The sequence below is a fragment of the Anopheles stephensi genome, chromosome 3, assembly GCF_013141755.1.
Source record: "Anopheles stephensi strain Indian chromosome 3, UCI_ANSTEP_V1.0, whole genome shotgun sequence".
NCBI classification, from domain to species: domain Eukaryota; kingdom Metazoa; phylum Arthropoda; class Insecta; order Diptera; family Culicidae; genus Anopheles; species Anopheles stephensi.
The window spans coordinates 61,251,599-61,268,932 of NC_050203.1; the positions used below are offsets into that span (position 1 = coordinate 61,251,599).

Sequence of the window (17,334 nt, forward strand, 5' to 3'; positions counted from 1 at the left end):
TCCTTTATGGACCTGTGTTTTTTTTCTTTCTTCTTTTTGCTCTCCAAACTCCAATCCGTAGGTTTATTGGGTCGGTCCGATTGTCGGTGGCATTGTCGCCGGTGCCGTCTATCGTCTGTTCTTCAAAGTAAGAAAAGGTGACGAGGAATCAAATTCATACGATTTTTAAAAACCCTTCTTCCCAAACTTCCCCCCTAAGAAAGGCAACATAAATTGTGTAGATCATTTCCGACCGACCAGCAAATTGCAAGAACAGAACCATCGCCAGCAATCGTCCTTGTGCGCTACTGAAAAAATGGCGATTGAAATCATTGTTTCGTCCTTGTTATCAAATTGATTCGTTATGAAATTTTAATGTCTTGTTGTGTGTGTGTGTATGTTAAAATGTTCGTGTTTGTGTTAAGTGCGTGTGTGGACATCATCATTTGGAATCTGGAATCTCAATCAATCTAACAAAAAAAAAACTCATTTACCCCCTACGTGGTTGGAATTCATTCCCGTCCCAGCTGAATTAATCAACACAATCCTGTGTCGCGTGTCCTTACAGGATGCATTTTAATGCATAATTCTTATATGTGTGTGTTTTTCTTTCTCATTTTCTCGTTTAACTTCCGCCCGGTTTGCAGATGAACACTAACAAAGTAGGACAAGTGACTAACGACGTTCAGTACATTTAGCCCGGAGCGTAATCCGCTAGCCCATCTCGATAGCTTCTACTACAATTAACCTGACGTCCCGTGTGTCCTCCGGTTCCGGGTGTCAAACCTCGGGAAGAGCATCACAACTCATAACAACTACGCATTCACCATACATCCAAAACATGGCCTTATAATGAGGATCAAGCGATCCTAACATGGTGGAGCTTCAGCTTGACTGTTGACTACCTGGAGTTTGGTGACATAGGCCTTACCGATGCAACACATCCCAAAATGCATAACGATGCAGCGCCAAACATGCACAGCCGATTGGAACTACTAAACCTTCTGATTTGATGATTCAACGCTAACCAACTCCTTACCAAATTGGGGGGCTTCAAGGAACCTCGGTGCTGAAGAGAATTTGCAGAAGGCGTTCCAAGTTCATGCCTAATCAATGTATTAACAGTGTTTGTTAAGGATGGCTTATCTGACTAACTATCAATTAACAGCGGGCAAAAGATGAACACCAAACCTAATTATCACTGATATTAGCACTAACACCACACATGTATTCGTAGTGCGTTTCCACGGCAGGAAGCAACTAACCCTGGCAGTAGCTTAGCGTTTCTGTTTGGTAGTAGTTAATATACATTCAACTGACACCATAACCACGTTTCCACCGTGCTAGCAAAAAGGGATGGACAAAATTGTAAAGCAATAGCTGGTTTGAATATTTTTCCTGTTCCACCTGCAAACGTACTCCAACTGCAAATGCACATTTGATCAGCTTCATCACACTATGGCAAGCACACAAGGACCACAAGCGACCGGGTAGGCGAGCAAGGCAGTAGATTTTTGGGATTAAACTGTAGAAGCGATTTCCTTACACCTGTTGGTCGGGGTTATGTTGTCTAGGTTGCTCCTTTTTGCTCCACGTCTCGTTCTGTTTTGTTGTGTTTTTTTTTCTATTTTATTGTTTTTATTTACTGCTGTGTTTGTTGAAACTGTAGCACACGCACACTCGTTCTCTGTAAGATTCTTATCGCATATTATGTATTATTTAAATGAAACTTCACGACTATTGTTAGAGCAGGCTAAAACTGGGAAGGATAGGCAGCTTTGCATGCATGCAACAACATCGTCCACTGTGTTTGCGCATAAATGTAGACATGATAGCATGATGATGATGATGATGATGATGATAGTAGCTTGATGGCCTACCGAGTAGCTCCAGAATTGCCGATAGTACCGTTTTCCGAAGGATCAATGCTTATTATGTCACTTTCAACCAGCAAATGCAAAACAGGAAAAGAAAATCTTTAAAGATAATTCATTAATCCCACTTCAAGCAGAGCAAAATTGTGACGCAAAAAAATCGAACAAACAAACAAACAAAAACATGTTACACGCTATCCGTATCCGTAAACATCATCCATCAATTAGGGAGATCCGATTCTATCCGTAAGTTCTATTTATGTATCATATACATCGGAATTTACCAAAATAGTGTTGTTGTGGCAGTGAGAGAGAGAGAGATATAGTGTGTGTGAGAAAGAGAGAAGATCTTTAAATGAATAAAAATAATGTTAAACGATATGAATGTTTTTTACTTTTGCTGCTGAGGATATAAAAACGATGGCTTCGTTTTAATTCATGATGACCTGGTTGTGATGTGCTTTCTTATAATACAAGCTTCACCCTTCGGGAGATGTTGAAGAAAAAGGGTATAGAGTATCGGGATATGTGAAAGAATTAAAGATCTATTTTCTTCACAAAAGAGAATATCCATTCACAAGGACTTGGCAAAAATTTCCGAGATTCTTCCAGCTTTCTACTTACTAAAAAAAGATCAAGAAACTTCGAAAAACATTCCCAGTCACATTGAGAAGGGTATCACTACAAAAATAGGGGGTAAAGTGGGGAGTAGGGTTTTACTACAAAAAGGTTGAGAAAACACATACCCATCAGACTGCTTGTTAAGTGCTCTCTGCAGCTGAGATTGACTACTATAAGAAGGGTCAACTTCCCGATTAAAGCAAGCAGATATTTCTTTGGATTGTCGTATTCTTGATCATCTGCAAGGAGAGGCGGAGAGTAAGTCCTTGCTGGAGATCAATGATCAAGGCAGTTTGGTAATCACTAAAAATCACCCAGGCTGTCTCGTTTTTAGCCATGTTATAATGAGAACTCTAACCAGGTTCTTAATTCTAAGGTAAAGAAAACCTTGCCGATCATACCTCTTGAGCAGTTGTGGGTTTAACAAAGTGCAAATACAGCTAACGGGTACTAAGAGCCATCCGGCTAAGAGGGAGCCTAAGGGTATTCATGATTGGAGAGTCCTCGTGGCTTCCTTGATTTGTTTTTACCCATAGCTGGATGGTCAGTCCGAACGTTATTCGATCTCGGGTTCTGCCATGTTGAGACCGTATCGTATCGGCCGATTATCGTATCTGTTGTTGGACCATCCCCAGCAAAGCTCTAATTAAAGCCTTCCTAATCGTCAGGGACTCGTATATCAAGAGACGTTGTAGTCTTCCCATCAAAGGCCTTGGGATGTATGAGGTCATGTTTTTGACAGCGTCGAAAAGGTCCTTTAAGCCATGCTCTGAATCATACCTGTCAAAGCACTCCTGCAGTCCGTACTCGTCCGATATGGACCAATTCACGATCGATGATCACGATATGGAGAATTCTTGAAGCTTTTTAAGACTCATAAACGCTGTTAGCAACTTTGTACAAAACAAGAAAGTAAAGTTAATTATAAACGAGATAACGTTATTATTTTCCACATTGCATTAAAAATCTAGAATTCGCGAAGGACAGTCGATGGTAAATAAAATCATCACATAATTGTTTAACCTGACCTATGCTGGCCAACACACTTTTACCCGCAGCTATTACAACGCCATTACAAACATATTGTGTATGGCAATAAATAAATATTATTGATTTTCTCTCCCGTACATGATGCCACTTGTACAACAAAACCCCAATCGTTCATGTTCACCTTTAATGATGCTGACAATGCAGGTCGCGGATGGCAGGAATGTTGTTTCGAGTGATCGGCACATGGACAAGCATCCCCCATTACGTCAAAGCTATCACTTCTCATTATTTCAGCGACCCTTTGCCATTCTTCTGTGACGATACGCCACTCATCGAGATGGATTCCGCTATGCTTTTGTTATTAACGTTTTTTTGCACCACACAACAAAAACCAACTCGTTCGTTCGTCATGGCGCGAATATTTGAAAGGACCACCTACACCTGCTGATTGTATTCCTAGCGAAACGAAATAGATGACATTAGAAGGCAAAAGAGGACTTGGTGGTCGGTGGTAAGAAAACAGCACACGAGAAGAATGGCCGCACTTGGCCAAGTGCCGTCCACAATGATGAAACCCTGGGCTGGGAAGTGTAGTTCCCGCCGGTTCAATAGCACGCACACCTGGCAGCTGAAAGGATGCTCAATAGCAAATTTGAAGTGCAATTATCTTCTCTGTGAGTGTTGGCTGGTGGAAGCGGCCATTCGAAGAAGAGGAACATCCATCCGATCGATTCCCCATGCCTTGACAACCAACGTGACACGACTTTCGCCCACGAGATCGAACATATTCCCTAGTGACCTCGCAATCACGCAATCCCGGGCTAATGTGGGTGGAAGCGTATGATAAATGTGATTAACGGGATGAGATAAATTTGATGGATCGCCGGACAACAGTCCGATTCCGATGGTCATGCGCGTGATTGTTTTATGTCCATTTTGTCTGTGTTTTTTTCTGTTGACACCACCGCCATCATGGTAATGTCGTCGGCATCGAAAATCGATCGCTTGTGGCCAATTGTGGCTGATTCGGCCGCATGATCACACACAGCGCATCCTCCGGCAAGGTTAAGCTTCCTCGGCTTGACCACGATGGGTGAATGTCAGATGCGTGGTGATTCAGCAGCTGACTATTGTTTGGCTTTTGCTACGCTAAAGGGGTATACCCCTCGTTTGCCCGTCGTTTGCATTGTGTATTTCGTCTGTGACGTTCTTACTTTTCAATGCATGCAACATTGTGTACGGGATACGATTTGCATATGAGATTCATCTAGATTCTCCCATAGTGCAATTTAAAACTTTGAGTTTATTTTTGTCCCGCTGGCTACAAGAAGTCTACAATCTTCTGTCGTGCAATTTATCGTATGTGTCGATATAGCTCAGGTGTATAAAAATAACCCAACTAAATAGGAATAATCCCTCACCGCGATAGTAATCTGCTTGGGATTCCCTCGTTCGATGACATAGAAACCAAAAGTCGTACAGCGTCATCCACACCGTGTGAACTTACTCTGTGTCCCCACAACGGCTGCCACAGATTTTCGGACACATTTACAAAACAAAACAAAATGACGCAAGATCACGGTCCAGATACGGCTACGGTCGGACGTATTATGGTCGGACGACATCTAGGCGAAGGAATATTCGAATGCTACCCACACACGCCGATATCCTTCTCTTGCGCGGGCCAAAATTTAAATAGTCCACTGAAATATGTGCCAAAAAGCATCCAAAAACCACACACATACACTCACACACACCATGATTACCGGTCCTTACCGGGCATGGCAGGGTAGAAAGTTTCGGAAACTGTATGCACTGCGAGAACGTTCGAGACAGCCAGAGCTCGAGTGACAGTGGCAACATGACGATGGTCGGGGCGACCTTAAAGTTTTCAGTCAGGGTGAAGTAAAGTGAATGGAATGGGGGGGAAGGGACCCCGATCACCCACCGGTGGAAAAAATGGGGTGTATTATGAGTGTAAACATCCTCATCCTGTAATATGCAGTTGTTGTTTTTTTATCGGTCTTGCCCATTTTCAGTTCCAGTATTTTGTGCTTAATTGGGTGAGAAATTCAACTTAATTCGTTTAGCAGGATGATAGCTTGGTTTCGAAGTGCAAACCAGATTGTGACTAATGGTAAGAAATAATATGAGCCTTTAAGTACGAGCCGTTGTTGGTACTCACTTTGCAGTACATTTCAGGCACTTGCCTTCACTGCGCAGAGTTTAAGTAGTGGCACGAGTAAGTTTGAATTATTGGCAGTAAGTAGACCGTAGTTGCTGCATCGAGTATTTTACCACTTATTGAATTTATTTTAGTATATCGTTTTGAGGTGAACTGAGCCAGATTACCAAAGATCAGATCGGTTTAAGAAGGTTTTCCTTATGCATCCCGAACCAATGTTCATTTTCTCTTTAAATTTGATTGTTTTTAAAGCCATTGTTTGCACACTTCATTTTAGGTTCTATAATAGATTAACACAGGAATGATCGTTCAAATCCAATTTAAACAAGATTTTTTTATAATTGCCAATTGTTATTTTTCCATCCTAATATTTAATTCGTTCAGTAAAAAACTAATTGTGATTTTTTTTTCTTTTGTGAGATATATGATTCTTCTTAACGACATGCTTGCTTGTTTGTCTCTCTCTCTCCTTGGCTTAACAACAACCTCTTATGCTATACCTGCGATTTTTGGCTTACGAGACTTTATTATACCATGTAGTTGAATAGTCAGTCCTCAATACGGAGGAGCGGTCCGTATGGGGTTTGAATCCCGGTCCTATCGTATGAAGACCCGTGTCGTTGTCGCCTCAACCACCGGATGCTTGGTTATGCCTACCATTTTTGATCTACTAGGCTGCTTATTGACACCACCTTCATCGGATGGTTCGTTCTTGCTACGTGGAATTGGTCCAGATGATGTATTCGATATCTGGTCCTGTCGTGCCAAGGCACCGATTGTTTACTTCAATTCTTGGACTTATCCTATATAACATTAACTTGGCCAGTGGAACAAATATTTAAAAGGCTTCAACATTTTTGATGAATTAATTATCATTTAGAGACATCATATTTAGATAGTTTCATGTTTTCTGACTCTCTGAGTTGATTAAACTTTGGTCATTTTTATATATTATAAGTTTTAAAAAGTTTTTATATTTTAAGAGAATTTAAATTGGATGGGAATCCCGTAAACAATATGACACCTCATGGTGGGACCGTCACTGGGAACATTTATTAGGAGAAAATATGAGTACATGAAGATGCATTAGAATAACTTCCACATATTAAAATTCCCATTCCTCGCGCCAAGTTATTCGTATCAACTTCTCTTTCTATTCGGTCATAAAAGATGGGAAAAAAAATTACAGCAACGTTTGACAATAAAACTGCTCTTTCCCAAAAACAAAAAAGAATGAGATCATTTTCATGCCCACCTAATGATAATAAAGCAAACGTTTCTAGTGATAAAAAAAAACATCCGAAATATTTAAACCAGAATGCCATTGCTCGCACGGGATAATAATATCACCCCCGCACGAGCATGAAAATGTCCCTGGCTTCCCAGCTGGTTCATTTTATCAACAGAAAAGTGAAAAAGGAAAAAAACAAACAGGTTTTTCCCTATCAATGCATGAATGAATTTTGCGCACGAGCATCCGAATCGTGTCATTACCAACGCGCTGCATCATAGTGAACACAAACATTGCGTCTGATCATGCGCACCCTGAACATCCGTTGCGCACCCTGATGCGTTTATCAAGCGTTGCGCAAGGAACGTTGGTAGACGTTACACGCGGCCCGTAACACTTGTGACTATTATTAAAACAAAGAAATTTGGCGGAACGCTTCAGAGCGAACGATGTACATTTCATTCATCGGGCGATTGTGAACCGCAAACGGTCTAACGGAGTTTTGTGTACTAGCTTTCCAGTGCATGCGATGGAGGTCAGCACGGAGGAAGGATATTTCCACAAGTACGCGAAAAAGTTCCGCCGGACGGTGACGGCGAAAGAGTTCGACCAGTTCGCCCGCCTAGCGACGGATCAGGAACGGTTCGCGTTTGTGAACGAGCTGAAATGGCGCGTAGTGAATGAATTACCGCTCGAGCAGTCGTTAGATAAGGGTAAATGCTTGGAGCAAGCCCTGCACCACAAGGAGCACGGTGATCGATTGCAGCGCGAGGAGGATTGGGCTGGGGCACTGAAGCGTTACAATCAGAGCTATTTACTGCTGCCAGAAGAAAGCGGTAAGTAAGAAGGGGCCCCCTCACAGGAATAAAGTCATTAAAAGTTTTATGCATTTATAAGCCCCTAAATTCAGTCAATAAAATCGGTTTTATAGCTGTGCGACGCGTGTGAAAGCATATGCCCCTAGCACGCAACGGGTTTCTATGGGGTCCTATTAAGTTAGCTGTTTGAAGTAGGATTTTGGCAACTAATCAATCTCCATTCCATCTCCAGCACTCGAGAAAGCGTACCTGCTAGATAATCGATCGCGGGTACTGCTGCAGCTTGGCAAACTCGACCAATCGTTGGAGGATGCAGATCGGGCAATCGCTTACGGCTATCCAGCCGAACAGCTGGCAACGATCTGGGAGCGCAAGGCGCGTATCTACCAAACCAAGAAGGATTTCAAAACGGCCGTCGAGTGTTTCGACCAGGCGGTCCACTATCTGGCGCATCGTGCCACTTTAACGCCGGCGGAACGGGAGGCAAGGATTGAGGAGCTGAAAAAGCTCACCGACACCGTGTACTATCAGTATAAAAACGTACAGAAGTACCTAGAACCGCCCAAAGGCACACGCCCGTTTCAACCACAGCTGGACGGGAACGTGCAGTACGATAGCACCGAGACGGAGGGTCGTTTTGCCACGGCCAAGGCAAATCTACGTCCTAATCAGACGATTCTGAAAGAGAAACCACACGCGGCGACCCTGCTGAAAGAGTACAGCGGTACGCACTGTAGCGATTGTTTCGAGCGGATCGAGGTGCTGTACTGTTGTCCGAACTGTACCGACGTAGTGTTTTGTTCGGGCCGGTGTGAGCGGAATGGGTGTGGAAGCTACCATCGGTACGAGTGCGGATATTTGGGCTCGCTGTGGAAGTCCGGCGCTACTATCGTTAGCTTGCTGGCACTGAGAATCGTAACGCAGAAGCCTGCCGCTTACTTCGACGAGATACGTCCAGAGTTGCCGGGATTAAGCGCCAGCGTTACGGATAAGTATGTATAGGGGGCACCAGCTAAGTTTGGGCTATTTGGGTCACGCGTATTCTATTCACAGGCTCCCGGATGATGACTATCGGAAGATATTTAATCTCGTCACACACTCCGATAAGCGTAGCGCGGAGGACAATCTCATCTGGACGCTAATGGCTACCATGCTCAACTCGGTCCTGAGGATGTCGAACTACCGGGAAGAACCACAGGAAGATAAGTAAGTATGGCAAAACGGTAAGCATCACCAATAAGTACCATTAACATACCCATTCTGACTCAGCTTTCTAGGATATCTTCTGCTGCACAATCTGCAGATCGTCAACTACAATGCGCATGACGTGTCCGAGGTGCAGCGCAAGCATGCGAACGACACCGGACTGTCGGTCGCCGTGGGAGCCGCGCTCTACCCAATGTTGGCACTGTTCAATCACTCCTGCGATCCCGGTATTGTGCGGTAATGGTGCTTCCTCATTAGCATGCCTTTTTGCCTCTATTGCGTGGTGTGACCTGTGGGCTGGCCATTTGTTCGCAGGTACTTCACCGGCACGACCGTGCACGTTCGGACGATTAAGAATATCGCTGCCGGTGCGATAATCGCTGAAAACTATGGACCACTTTACACGCGAATGTCCCGCCCGGAGCGTCGCCAACTGTTGGCCACCAATTACATGTTCGAGTGCAACTGTCAGGCTTGTGCGGCCGATTGGCCCACGTGCGCGAACATGATCCACTCGTTAATACGGTTCCGGTGTACGGGGGCTGCCGGTTGCCGGGAGGCCGTACCGTACGATCTTCACTCGGACTGCCAGGGTGTGCGGTGTGGCGCCTGTGGACACATCGTAGACGTTGGTGAACGGATCCGGCTGCTACGGGTGAGTTGAGAAAGTCTCGTTGACCTTGCAGCTGGCACCATTATACTGATGATGCGTTCGTTGGTGTTTCTCCCGCAGGAAGCGAACATGATCAGCCGGTTCAACGAGGCAAGCCATCTCTATCAGGTAGGATTGCTAGAGCACGCACTGTCCAAGTATGCGGCGATCATGCTGATCTTGGACGAGGTGCTCGTACCACCGTATCGCGATTATCACATGTGCCAGCAGGGTATGCGGCGCTGCTGTCTCGATCTCGGAAGCTGTTACGTCTCGTGCCCCGGCAGCGATAAGTAACACATCATTCTCCAACATTCTGCCAACAGAAGAGGAAAAAAACCAAAAAGATCACATTCATTCGAACGGTTCAGAACACGTGGTTGTTGGGTTGTTGTTTACAACGGTACGCAGAAGACGCGTTGTCATGGGTACGTACCTGTGCCTCTATACGAACAGCTCCACTAAGCCGGAACGTTCCGACGTATTGATCGAAAAACTTCCGCCTGTTTGCGCTGTTGCGTAAATAAAACCGGCCAGCTCCAATGAGCCGTTGGCCTTACGCGTGCGCACCGATTCCCGCGGTTGAAGTTTCGATTTTGTAAACAAATACACCATCCGCCATCCGAAACCGCAACAGGATGATCTCGCTTGCTCTACTCGACATTAGAATCGCCACAGGCACATTCAAACGGGAGTTCTAAAAATATATGAAAAACCCTCGCTTTCGCTTTTCGCGCTGCATCGAGGGCGAGGAAAAGTGAGAGACAGAACAGTATTGTCCCGCGGACCACATTCAGCGGGTGACGTTTCGTGACTTAGGGATTAGAGCAATAGGCGATCACCGCAGTTGATCGTCGCTGTCCACGTTCTATCACAGTGCACACCCACAGCCCTCCGAGCAGGACAGGATGGAAATTTATCACAAAGATGGAACATTTCCTAGGTATTGCGAAGCGGTACGGAAATCGCTCGATCCCAACAAGTTCAAAGAGTTCGCCCAGCTCACTAGCAACGAGGAACGGTTCCGGTTTGTCAGTGGGTTACGTTCGATCGTGGACGAGCTGCAGCTGAAGCGAGAATACAATGGAAAGGGTATGGAGCAGGCCGTTGCGCTGAAAACGCTCGGCAATAAGGCGTTTCAGGCGGAACGATGGAATGAGGCTCTCGTGTTCTACAACAAGTGCTATCTGTCCACCCCGAAGGAAAATGGTAAGTGTGGCAACAGTCGGGAATGCACATAACCTCAATCGCTCGCGAACCGGCGAGCTATATTTGGAAGCAATGTTTTGTGTCTATCGGCTGGTGACACCCAGTTGCGTCAGGTGTGTGGCATCAACGAACGGACCACGTAGACGTTGCGGATGGTGGACGGACTGTGAACGGAAGGTGGACGAAACTGATGAATGCTGCATGTTGTTGTATTTTAGAATAATAGCGAATCCTTTGTTTTTTTTCATTCCGATTGACTTTCAGTACAAGAAAAATCAATCATACTGGCCAACAGGAGCGCCGCCTTGTATCATCTGGAAAAGTATGACCTCGCGCTCAGGGATATCCAGCGTGCGTTGGCCCATCAGTATCCCAAACAGATGATGTACAAGCTAACGGAACGGAAGGCACGCTGCTATCTGGCAAAGAAGGACTATGAGGCCGCGCTCGAATGTTTCAAGTACGTTTCGAATCCTGGAAAGTGCGCCGTCTGCCCAGCGCTTCATCAGGTATCCTCTTTTATCCATCCGCAGAGCAACGGTCACCGCACTGGACGATTCAAATCTGCCCCTGGAACGTAGGCAAAAGCTGGAACGTGACGCACAGATCATGATCAACGTGCTGCCCAAAAACGTCGAGACGGAAAGGAAGCACAAGAAAAAGGCATCGGCCAAAGCTAGTGCGGCCCAACCCGTACCGAAAGTGCCGGATCATTTCGTGGACCAAGCGCTGTGGTTCGACGAAACGCAGGATGAGGGTCGTTTCGCGCGTACCAGCGCCGACCTGAAACCGAACACGATTCTGCTGCTGGAGCGTCCGCACGTGTCGGCTTTGCTGGAGGACTACAGTTTGGATCACTGCACGCACTGCTTCAAGCGTGTCTCGGTACCGATCGCATGCCCGCTGTGTGCCGACGTAGTGTTCTGTTCCGACGAGTGTGAGGCGAAGGCGAACGCTACCTACCACCGGTACGAGTGCGGTTTCCTCCCAATTCTGTGGGGTTCGGGTGCGTCCATCACGTGCCACATGGCGCTGCGCATGATCACGCAAAAGTCGGAGGAATATTTCATGAAGATGAAGCCGGAACTAGCCGGGCTGACTAATGAGCAGATCGATAAGTAAGTACGGCAAACGCGCTTGACCTTTTCCGGGGAACGGGGAAATTTATGCACCATTTAATGCCGTCTCAAAACATTCCCATTCCCAGATTGCCGGTCGATGACTACCGCAAGGTGTACAAGCTAGTCACCCATGAGTCAACACGATCGCCAGAGGACTTTTTCCAGCGAACGCTGATGGCGACGCTGCTGAACGTGTGTCTCACGCTGGGCGGGTATGGCAACTGTCCGCAGGAGCAAGCATTCATCGGAGGGCTGCTGGTGCACAATCTGCAACTGTTGCAGTTCAACGCGCACGAGGTGTCGGAGATGATACGCGAAACACCGGACGATATTGGCAAGTCTACGTTCATCGGCGGTGCACTTTATCCTACGCTGGCCCTGTTCAACCATTCGTGTGACCCGGGCGTTACCCGCTACTATCGGGGCAATCAGGTGTGTGTGCGCACGGTCAAAAACATCCCAGCAAGCGCGATGGTGGCCGAAAACTATGGCCCCCTGTTTACGCAGGTGCGACGCGATGAGCGCCGTGCCACGCTGCTGAATCAGTACCGGTTCACGTGCCAGTGTGTGCCGTGCACGGAGAATTGGCCACTGTTTACCGAGATGGACCCGAACATTATCCGGTTCCGGTGTGACGGTGGCAAGATTTGCTCGAACGTGCTGATCATACCGGCCGAAGTGAACGATTTCATGGTCCAGTGTACCGAGTGTGGTGAGCATACCAACATTATGAAGGGACTAAAATCGCTGCAGGACACGGATATGCTGTTCAAATCGGCCACCCGGCTCCATTCGGCTGGCGAGTACGAAGCAGCGCTACGGAAGTATGTCGAAATGATGGAAACGATGAGTGAGGTGTTGGTTCCACCTTACCGGGACTATCATCTCTGCCAGCAGGGGCTGCGTGCCTGCATGCTGGAGTTTGGTAACCGTCACACCAAAACGGTGGCAAAAAAGTGAAGACAAGCTGGCGCTCTGCGCTAGGGAAGACAATTTGCTGCACGCATTGAATTGCGGCTTGATTAAGATGCACCCAGGTGATGCTTGCTTTGTAACGTTGTACATTTTTAAACATTTTACCATTACCTGATTGCAATAAACACTTTTTTGGATTTAACTATGGTGCGTAAGAAAACCAACTGATGAATGTTAAAGAAATAAGCGGAGAGGGGAGGCAAACTAAGGACTTAAACATTGCATTGTTTTCATGAAAGAAGGAATAAAAAATCGCCTAAGATTGTCGTGTAACTAAATGTAACGCCGTTAGTGCACGTTTCCAAGCGACGATACAACGCCTGTGGGTATGCAATATTCTGTTTGAAAAACGCACAGGTAAACAACTTTTCACTTCAGTGCCACGATTGCCAGGCAAGGTAACCATATATTGTGCACAGTGGGTGCTGTCCATTTTGAGAGAATAATAACTCGAAACCATCCCTTCCTGAGCACCATTTGCGAATCATTAATATTTTTGGTATTGTATAAAATTGAACTGAAAATGCGCCACGTTAGATAGCCATCGATTGAGTTGTATGAAAATAATAAAAGCAAATAAAACCACCTCGTCTAAGTCCCACCTCATCCATGGCGCGCTCTGTACACCTTGGCCCGTTGACTTCTCTTTGACACGCATTCAGTTTATGCCAGCCGGAGAAAACAACCAGTTTTGCGTACGCGTATAGCAGCAGCATCGGAAAAGTGAGGTGGCTTTTCTTCACCGAAACGAACGCGCGGCACTCGGGCCACTTTTTGGTGTGCGGTGTCCTACGTAGAGGCGCGTAGTAAATGTATCTGCTTTTTGTTTGGCGTTCTTCTTCACCACACAAACCAATCTCATCGTTCGCATTTGTTTGTTTATCTGTGGCGCATGTGAGTGTTTGAATGTGTCGTCCCTCCCGCTCATCGTAGGCAAATAGTGCAGAAACGACGTACGTGTCACTACGTGTGCCGTGATTAGCAGAGCGTAGCAGTTTGTCGCACAAGGATCGGTTCACGGAAGCACGGGAAGCACAACAGTTCGGACACAACCACAGCAGATCAGGCAGACACCATGGCCGAGGTTGTGGAGGAAGTGATCGCACAGATCCAGGAAAATCTGACCGCCACCGTTGAGGGGGCTGTCGAGGAAGGAGCCGCAACGAACGCAACCGGGAAAACGCCATCAACGCCGGAAGGTATGGCGCTAGCATATGGCACGCTGGTCGTGATGGCCCTGCTGCCAATCTTCTTCGGCTCACTGCGTTCCGTCAAGCATCACAAGGAACAGTCGACGGCTTTTGCGAAAACGGGCGAAAAGCCGGACACGATGTCCTCCAAGGACGCGATGATGTTCCCCATCATGGCATCGTGCGCCCTGTTCGGGCTGTACATGTTCTTCAAGATCTTCTCGAAGGAAAACATCAACTACCTGCTGACGGGCTACTTTTTCTTCCTCGGTGTGATGGCCCTGTCGCATCTGCTTAGCCCGGTCATCAGCTCGCTGATTCCGGCCTCCATCCCGAAGATTCCGTACCACCTGTCGTTCGTGCAGGGTCCGCAGGAGGGTGGCGAAAAGAAAAGCAAGGAAAAGAAGTACCTCATCGATTACCGGTTCACGACGCACGACGTGGTGTGTTTCATCGTGGCACTCATCATTAGCGTGTGGTATCTGGTGCAGAAGCACTGGATCGCCAACAATCTGCTCGGTCTGTCGTTTGCCGTGAATGGGGTCGAGTTGCTGCACCTGAACAACATCGCGACCGGATGCATTTTGCTGTGCGGTCTGTTTGTGTACGACATCTTCTGGGTGTTTGGCACGAACGTGATGGTTACGGTGGCGAAATCGTTCGAGGCGCCCATCAAGATCGTGTTCCCCCAGGACCTTATGACGAACGGGCTGTCGGCATCGAACTTTGCCGTGCTCGGGCTGGGCGATATCGTCATACCGGGCATTTTCATTGCGTTGCTGCTGCGCTTCGACAATAGCTTGAAGCGTAAAAGCAAGACCTACTTCTACGCCACATTCATCGCGTACTTCGTCGGTCTCCTGGCAACGATATTCGTAATGCACGTGTTCAAACACGCACAACCTGCGCTGCTGTACCTGGTGCCGGCCTGCTTAGGTACCCCGCTGCTGCTCGCGGTGCTCAAGGGTGATCTGAAGAAACTGTTAGCGTAAGTACATCAAACGCCGGGTTCGCTGGTACGAAGGCAAGGGTGATATCCTGGAATGTGTCTTTCTTTTTTTTTGCAGATACGAAGACCACCCGGAGGAGAAGCCGAAGGTGTCGAAAAAAGAAAACAACGCCAACGCGGAAAAATCTACACCGCCCGCGAAAAAGGAAACGAAAGCAAAGAAGGAAGCGAAAAAGGCCAAGTAAACTCGATCTCAACGTCCGGCAACCGCTCCATCCTTCTTCTCTCCAATTCTTTCTCCCTCTCTTCCCAACTCTTTGCTCGTCAAGGATTGATTGTGTGACCTTCTTTAGATGCTATAAGTATCCTCTGTTATAGTGCAAGTGAGAGTTAAGACCGTAAAATCTACAATCACCGTACAAGTTTGAAGAAAAACCAGCTCCATTCGTATACAAATGCAACTTTTCAAACTTATCGGAAGAAGAGGAATTGCGTGTGCAAAGCCCGCAGCCTTTAGGACCATTTTGTTAGACATTTGATGGGCTTTCTGTCCACCCTTTTGTGCAGTGATTCTGGGATGTAAATTATTACTAGTGTCGGTATTTAGGTTTTGTTTCATTTATCTACGCGACACCTATTACCACTACTACTGCCCGGCAGCAGCAATAGTTCGTGTGCAATAACAATAAAACGCCAACAGCACAAACTTACTAAGTTACTTACACGGGCGCGTTTCTAGCAAGCGATAAAGTTTTCCACAGTACACAGACATACAGCCAGCTCGGAGGCGGAGGAACCTATTTGACTGAAAATCCTATATTATTTGACTGAGAAGTGAACCGTCGAATTGAAACAACAATCCCCCCACATGGGAGGAGTGGATGAAAACTGGCATCCAAATTCGATTGGCGAAGTCGTGCTAGAAAAAAAAAATCATAGGCAAATTTTGATACAGCGCCACTAGGAGACCGGGGGTGGGCCAAATGGGAATGCCCACCCCACCAGCAGTGCAGCAGTGGGATGTAAAATACTATAAATGTAAATTGAGGGCAGCGCAACCTCTGGAGGAAACATTCACAATTTGCGGTTCCAATAAAGTATTTTAATCTCTCGGAGGATGCTTTGTGAAGATGACCTGTTGGTGCACGATTGAAAAGAAAGAACACACTATTTCTATTATATGCGAACAATTTGGATTGATACATTTTATAAACTTTTATGTAGATTGGTTTTATTCCGAATACAAGACAAAAATCCTTCCCCCCACACCGAACATAGAACGCCCCCGAGAAGGCAAACGGTCGCGCAGTGTGTTTGTGTCACCTAGGCAGCGGAAGCCTGCTTCAGCGATTCCGGCGTAATATCGTCAAGATACTTTACGCCTTCCTTATCTATCACGGCCACCTTAAAGTTGGGCAGGTTCAAAATCAACCGCTTGTGAATCTCGGTCACCCCTTTGCGGAAAATTTCGTACGCTTCCTTCTGCGTGATTTTGTCGTGATGGTACCGGTCGAAGATACTGTTCACAAACATGCCACCGTAACCGTGTGCCGCATGCTTAACCGGCAGCGAGTTGGCCAAATAGTCGATGTAGTGCAGCTGTGGACCATCCACCTCATCGTAACCACCGACCAGAATGTTGACATGGTACGGTGTGCGGGAGCGCAGATAGTCGGCCAAATTGCGGCGAGTAAAGTGTGCCGCCGCTTTCGGCCCTAGCTCGTACCCGTTGCGCATTCGGTACAGCAGTATGTTTTTGCTAATGTACTCGGTGAACTGTACACGATCGCCCGCCTCGCCCATGGTGGCCATCATCAGGTTATCGGACACCTTCAAGATCTTGTCTTCGTCTACAGTAGTATGATATAGAAATAGACGGACAGACAGAGGTTAGGAAGAATGACGAGCGGATATGTTTTGATCGGCGGCGGTCAGTTCGCTCGGTACTTACCGTCCTTCAGCACCATGATGGAATGGGCGTGCGTGCAATCGGCGGCCAGCATCACGAAATCCGGACCGCGAATTCCCATTAAAGCTTCCATGTTTTAAAACAACACTGTGCAAGATCTCTTCGCAATGAAATTAAGTTTACAGGCGTTCAGTTGTTTCGGTGAAGATGCCGATGAGACCGTGAGAATGACAAACAAGAAATTTATTGTCATTCGCTTGACGTTTCGTTGCCGATGCTGACCAAGGTGTATATACTTCAACATATCGGGGTGGGCTGGCATGTTGAAAGTTGGCCCAAGCAATCCAGCTTTTTTATGATATTAAAAGACTTTTATTGGCTTATATATTTTTTAAATTTATTTATATTAAGAAAAGTGTTATTGA

The 17,334-nt window shown here is 46.6% G+C and overlaps 5 protein-coding genes across 16 annotated transcripts in view; 4 read left to right on the forward strand and 1 right to left on the reverse strand.

Annotated features, from left to right (window-relative positions):
• The window catches only part of LOC118513575 (aquaporin AQPAn.G), a 40,524-nt gene extending 38,290 nt beyond the window's left edge, over nt 1-2,234 (forward strand). For 6 of the 12 annotated variants that reach the window (XM_036059516.1, XM_036059513.1, XM_036059517.1 and 3 more), the window contains 2 exons: nt 62-127; nt 627-2,234. In XM_036059516.1, coding sequence (XP_035915409.1) covers nt 62-127; nt 627-677 — 117 coding nt within the window. In that variant the 3' untranslated portion in view covers nt 678-2,234. Of the gene's footprint in view, nt 1-61 lie in introns of all 12 variants that reach the window. The other 6 variants (XM_036059522.1, XM_036059523.1, XM_036059520.1 and 3 more) reach the window with 2 other exon arrangements.
• A 5,054-nt stretch (nt 2,235-7,288) lies between these two features.
• On the forward strand, nt 7,289-10,129 carry LOC118513577 (SET and MYND domain-containing protein 4-like). Its single transcript, XM_036059525.1, has 6 exons — nt 7,289-7,716; nt 7,931-8,690; nt 8,752-8,904; nt 8,968-9,141; nt 9,220-9,559; nt 9,638-10,129. Exons 1-6 carry the CDS (start codon nt 7,410-7,412, stop codon nt 9,851-9,853), a joined length of 1,950 nt encoding a protein of 649 aa, XP_035915418.1. The 5' UTR covers nt 7,289-7,409; the 3' UTR covers nt 9,854-10,129.
• A 193-nt stretch (nt 10,130-10,322) lies between these two features.
• Nucleotides 10,323-13,004, forward strand: LOC118513576 (SET and MYND domain-containing protein DDB_G0284059-like). Its single transcript, XM_036059524.1, has 4 exons — nt 10,323-10,765; nt 11,030-11,225; nt 11,299-11,883; nt 11,973-13,004. Exons 1-4 carry the CDS (start codon nt 10,465-10,467, stop codon nt 12,844-12,846), a joined length of 1,956 nt encoding a protein of 651 aa, XP_035915417.1. The 5' UTR covers nt 10,323-10,464; the 3' UTR covers nt 12,847-13,004.
• Nucleotides 13,005-13,513: 509 nt separating this feature from the next.
• LOC118513580 (minor histocompatibility antigen H13-like) lies at nt 13,514-16,129 on the forward strand. Its single transcript, XM_036059543.1, has 2 exons — nt 13,514-15,039; nt 15,119-16,129. Exons 1-2 carry the CDS (start codon nt 13,937-13,939, stop codon nt 15,243-15,245), a joined length of 1,230 nt encoding a protein of 409 aa, XP_035915436.1. The 5' UTR covers nt 13,514-13,936; the 3' UTR covers nt 15,246-16,129.
• Nucleotides 16,130-16,190: 61 nt separating this feature from the next.
• Nucleotides 16,191-17,159, reverse strand: LOC118513582 (proteasome subunit beta type-2-like). Its single transcript, XM_036059545.1, has 2 exons — nt 16,952-17,159; nt 16,191-16,850 (listed from the first exon to the last, which is right to left on the reverse strand). The coding sequence occupies exons 1-2, from the start codon at nt 17,040-17,042 to the stop codon at nt 16,324-16,326; spliced, it is 618 nt and encodes a 205-aa protein (XP_035915438.1). The 5' UTR covers nt 17,043-17,159; the 3' UTR covers nt 16,191-16,323.
• Nucleotides 17,160-17,334: the final 175 nt, after the last annotated feature.

Excerpts from the sequence above, each read along its gene's own strand:
- LOC118513576 (XM_036059524.1), top strand. The coding sequence starts at position 10,465 with ATGGAAATTTATCACAAAGATGGAACATTTCCTAGGTATTGCGAAGCG. Across the intron at positions 10,766-11,029 it reads GTCCACCCCGAAGGAAAATG|TACAAGAAAAATCAATCATA; the intron begins GTAAGTGTGGCA and ends ATTGACTTTCAG. Across the intron at positions 11,226-11,298 it reads GCCGCGCTCGAATGTTTCAA|AGCAACGGTCACCGCACTGG; the intron begins GTACGTTTCGAA and ends ATCCATCCGCAG.
- LOC118513582 (XM_036059545.1), bottom strand. The coding sequence starts at position 17,042 with ATGGAAGCTTTAATGGGAATTCGCGGTCCGGATTTCGTGATGCTGGCC. Across the intron at positions 16,851-16,951 it reads CATCATGGTGCTGAAGGACG|ACGAAGACAAGATCTTGAAG; the intron begins GTAAGTACCGAG and ends ATACTACTGTAG.
- LOC118513577 (XM_036059525.1), top strand. The coding sequence starts at position 7,410 with ATGGAGGTCAGCACGGAGGAAGGATATTTCCACAAGTACGCGAAAAAG. Across the intron at positions 7,717-7,930 it reads ACTGCTGCCAGAAGAAAGCG|CACTCGAGAAAGCGTACCTG; the intron begins GTAAGTAAGAAG and ends TTCCATCTCCAG. Across the intron at positions 8,691-8,751 it reads AGCGCCAGCGTTACGGATAA|GCTCCCGGATGATGACTATC; the intron begins GTATGTATAGGG and ends TTCTATTCACAG.
- LOC118513580 (XM_036059543.1), top strand. The coding sequence starts at position 13,937 with ATGGCCGAGGTTGTGGAGGAAGTGATCGCACAGATCCAGGAAAATCTG. Across the intron at positions 15,040-15,118 it reads GATCTGAAGAAACTGTTAGC|ATACGAAGACCACCCGGAGG; the intron begins GTAAGTACATCA and ends TTTTTTTTGCAG.